The sequence below is a fragment of the Alosa sapidissima genome, chromosome 6, assembly GCF_018492685.1.
Source record: "Alosa sapidissima isolate fAloSap1 chromosome 6, fAloSap1.pri, whole genome shotgun sequence".
Lineage (NCBI taxonomy): Eukaryota > Metazoa > Chordata > Actinopteri > Clupeiformes > Clupeidae > Alosa > Alosa sapidissima.
In genome coordinates this window covers 37,446,780-37,451,199 of record NC_055962.1, presented here as the reverse complement: position 1 = coordinate 37,451,199, position 4,420 = coordinate 37,446,780, and the positions used below count along the sequence as shown (strand labels likewise).

The 4,420-nt window shown below is 55.5% G+C and overlaps 1 protein-coding gene across 1 annotated transcript in view; it reads left to right on the top strand.

The window, feature by feature from the left end:
• The window catches only part of nhsl1b (NHS-like 1b), a 151,869-nt gene extending 147,808 nt beyond the window's left edge, over window positions 1–4,061 (top strand). Inside the window, 1 exon segment of the mRNA XM_042095145.1 lies at window positions 2,267–4,061. Within this exon segment, the coding sequence (XP_041951079.1) occupies window positions 2,267–2,930 (664 nt within the window). The 3' untranslated portion in view covers window positions 2,931–4,061.
• Window positions 4,062–4,420: the final 359 nt, after the last annotated feature.

The window sequence follows — 4,420 nt, the reverse complement described above, 5'->3', positions numbered from 1 at the left end:
AGAGAGAAAGGAGTTTAAAGCTTTAGCCGTCCCCCTGGGTTGGCGGGTTGTGGTCGCGCACATGCGGCATTAGAGCAAAAGTTAACCGTGGAAACGGAAGATGCGCGAGTAAACATCAGGCCAGATGCTGCTGAGATCTCAGCAAATCCGCCTGTGTGTGTGTGTGTGTTACTGAGGAGCTGCCGTCAGTGTTGATGGTTTACTCTTGGTCTGCTACTAGGGTGTGTGTTACACATCGTCCCATAAAGTAACTAGGGTGTGTGTGTGTGTGTGTGTGTGTGTGACTTTAGATCTGTCCAGTGTTGACGATTGATGTTGTGTTTTGTTATGGTGTGTGTCCAGATCTGTCCAATGTTGTTTATTGTGTGTTCGTGTTTGTGTGTGTTCGTGTTTGTGTGTGTTTGTGTGTGTGTGTGTGTGTGTGTGTGTGTGTTTGTATGTGTGTGTGTCTGGGGAAGTCCGCTTGTTTCCTGACAGTGCTGACCTGTCCTTCTTCCTGTCACATCCCGTCACACCCCCATCACATCTGCCCCTGCCCTTCCTTCCACCCCCCCCCCTCCTCCCCCCCCCCCCCCCCCCCTCTCCTCTCTTCCACCCCCCTCCTCTCCTCTCTCTCTCCCCCTCTCCTCTCTTCCTTTCTCTCCCCCTCTCCTCTCTTCCTCTCCTCTCTTCCTCTCTCTCTCTCTCTCCCACATCTCTTCTCCTCCTCCCTCTCCTCTCTCCATCTCTCTTGTCGTCCCTCTCTTCTGTCGTTCAGCTCGGGACAGCTGAACATGAATGACCCTCGTCACATGAGGTGCGGACTGGCAAGTAACCCCAGTCTGGAAATGGCTCTGTGTGTGTTTGTGCGTGTGCGTGCGTGTGTGCGTGTGTGTGTGTGTGTTCCTCCCCCTCTCTGCTCTGTTGTTGGATTAGACCTGTAATGGCAGGGATATGTTACTTTGTCCCCCCACTAATCCCCCTGCTCACTAATCTGCTGCTGCTGCCCGCTGGTCCATTCAAACGTGTGTGCTCACCACCGCCCCCTGTAGTCTGGGGCTGGAACTGTGCTGTTGCTGTGCGCAGGCCTCCCTGTGTGCTGCCTTGATTAATCAGCCTGGAGCTGGTGGAGCCCACAGATATGCAGCGTGTGCACTTTCAACACACACACACACACACATCCCCTGGTCGGGGCTTTTAGGAGATTAAAATACAGGGGCTCCACCAATTCCATCTCCTGCGCACACACACACACACACACACACACACACACACCTTTCCCCTCCCTCCATACACAGCGTGCTCTGCTTTAGCCCCCAGACTGGCGTGCTGATTTCATGACTGGGCAGAGCAGAGGGCTGCTAATCAATAAGGGCAACCGGCTCCACGCTGCACCTTGTGACAAATTAATCTGCCAGCGAGTCCCATCTGAACGGACCCAGCCTTGCTCATGCCATCCCCCATGCTACCCCTCATGCCACCCCACATGCCACCCCTCACCCCTCATGCCACCCCCCATACCACCCCTCACACCTCATGCCACCCCTCATACCACTCCTCACCCCTCATGCCACCCCTCACCCCCATGCCACCCCTCATACCACCCCTCACCCCCCATGCCACCCCTCATGCAACCCCTCACCCCTCATGCCACCCCTCATGCAACCCCTCACCCCCCATGCCACCCCTCACCCCTCATGCCACCCGTCATACCACCCCTCACCCCTCATGCCACCCCTCACCCCCATGCCACCCCTCACCCCCATGCCACCCCTCATCCCCCCCCTCTCCCCCCATGCCACCCCTCATGCAACCCCTCATGCAACCCCTCACCCCACCCCTCATGCCCCCCATGCCACCCCTCATACCACCCCTCACCCCTCATGCCACCCCTCCCACAGGGTGTTGGGGTTCTGAACGGGAAACTGCTTGAGTGAAGACAGATACTTACTCAGACACTGAGAGAGCAGTACGTTCAGAACCGCATCTGTCCGCGGCTGTTGCGGTTCTGTGTTTCCGCCCTCCACATCCAGCTCCAGAACTTAGAACCAGAACTTAGAACCAGAACTAGCCGGAGTTCAGGAGAGGCTGTGTTTGTGCTTCAGCTCACACGCTTTACCATCTCACCACAGCAAACCTGTTAACCTGCTCTCAACTTCAATGCCTGTGTTAGCTCTGTCTGATGGACGTGTGCGCAGGGTGTGTGCAGTGGAGTTTGATGCGTGTGTGTGTGTGTGTGTGTGTAGTGTGTAAACTTCTCTCATATCTCTGTTCTTGTTCTCTGCAGGTCCAAGCGGAAAGTCCTGGGACGTCGCGAGTCGGAAGATGACCGCTCCCGAGGCCACTCCCCCTCCTCCCCCCCGATGACGCCCACCGCGGGAGCGATGACCCCTCCTCCTCCGGCCGGCTCGTCGTCGTCACGGCAGCAGAGCGCCATCCAGCGCAACCTGCGCAAGTCGGCCACGAGCAGCGACACGTTCAAGGCTCTGCTGCTGAGGAAGGGCAGCCGGTCGGAGGGCAGCTTCCGCATGTCGGCCGCTGAGCTGCTCCGCACCACCGACCCGCGCTTCACGCGCACGCGCTCGCTGGACACGCCGCCCGAGAGCCCCACGCACGGCTCGCCCTACGATAGCCCGCCCGCCGGATCGCCCAATCACGCGCGCCGGACCACCGAGACCTGGACGCGGAGCGAGGGGCTGTCGCCGTCACGCGGCTCCTCCCCCTCCTCGCCCTCCTCCTCGCTGGCGGGGCCGAGGTGCGGACGCTCTCGGACGCCTCCATCGGCCGCCAGCAGCAAGTACGGCGCGCGCTGCCGCCTCCTCAGCAGCCCCATGACGGTCATCTGCGAACGCGACGGAGAGGCGGCCGAGGAGACCAACGCGCCCAACGTTACCACGGACACCAACGGCACCAGGGACGCCAACGACACACTGGCCGAGGACAGCAGCTGAGACCGCACACCTACGGGACGCTCCGCCAGGGAACGGACAGTGGGGCGGCCGTCGCTGTAGCAACGGGAGCGTGAGCGAGGGAGAACCGCACGGGGACTGGTTCCACCCCGGGTTCCTTACAGGAACCTCAGTGGTTGAGTAGCTGGACTAGACAGAACCGCTCCCCTCCAGTCCACCGGGACCGAGTCCAAACGGACAGCGTGTTTCCCCAACGGCAGAATCATCTCTTTCCTCTCTTTCCTCTCTTTCATCTCATTTCTCTCTTTCAGAATCATCTCTTCCTCTCTTTCCTCTCTTTCATTTCATTTCTCTCTTTCAGAATCATCTCTTCCTCTTCCTCTCCTCTCTGCTCTGCGTTGTCTCCTCCTGCTGCTCACTTGCTTTGTTTTCTTCTTTTGACCTCTTCCTTAGAGGAAGTGGAAGCTCGGGTGACTGCTGTGGTTTGAGAATGTGTCGGAAAGGAGCCGGCAGCGAGTGACCAGCCTCTACTGCCGTAGCCACACGGCCTGCACAGAACCGGACCGCACTGGACCGAAGTGTGTTCCGATGCAGACTGTGAAGCACGCCATCACAGCACAAGCAGAACCGGACCGCACTGGACCGAAGTGTGTTCCGGTGCAGACTGTGAAGCACGCCATCACAGCACGAGGCATGGCCACGTCCTCTTGTGATTGCGTTGAGGCAGTGAATAGAGCAATACTACTTCCTCCGGGAGGACGCAGCCGGTGGTCGTCACGGCAGCGACAGTAGAGGACAGCCAGAGTGACCTGGCATGTGGGGTCTCTCATGAAGTCACTTCCTGTCTGTTTGGACAGGCACTGGAGTAAGATGGGCAGGCCTGGAGTGTGTCCATAGATAAGAAATAGAAACACACACACACACACATCCACATCCACATAGATATTGAAGCAGGTTTATGAGGACAGTCTGAATGCCCCCAGAAGGACCTATGTATTTTTCTTTAAGAGAGTGTGTGTGTGTAGTTTTGCACTGTTGATGTGTTTAATTTTAATGTCCTCTGTTAGTTTTATGATGTTTTAAATGTGTAAAGTCTGAGTTGATCCGACTCTCCTGAAGATGGACCTTGTGTTTGAAAAGATAAAAAAGGTGATTAATGCCAATTAACAGCAAGAATCTCTGTTGTCATGAGTCACTCTGTTCTTTTCTGCTTACCAGCAGCCTGCTGGGATCACACACACACACACACACACACACACACACACACGTGTCTTAGACAGGGCTGGAGCAAGAGTGTGTGAGTTCTCTAACGCGACTGAAACACCGTTTCACCAACCCCCTCAGCTTTTATATGGCACTTGATATGTAAATACTAGGGCTGTCAATCGATTAAAAAATTAATCTAATTAATTACATACTCTGTGATTAATTAATCTAAATTATTCACATATATAATTTTTGCTGTGAAAGTATTTTAAATATTTAAATTCAAATGAATCATTGAATAATCAGCATTAGTGACATTAAAGTTC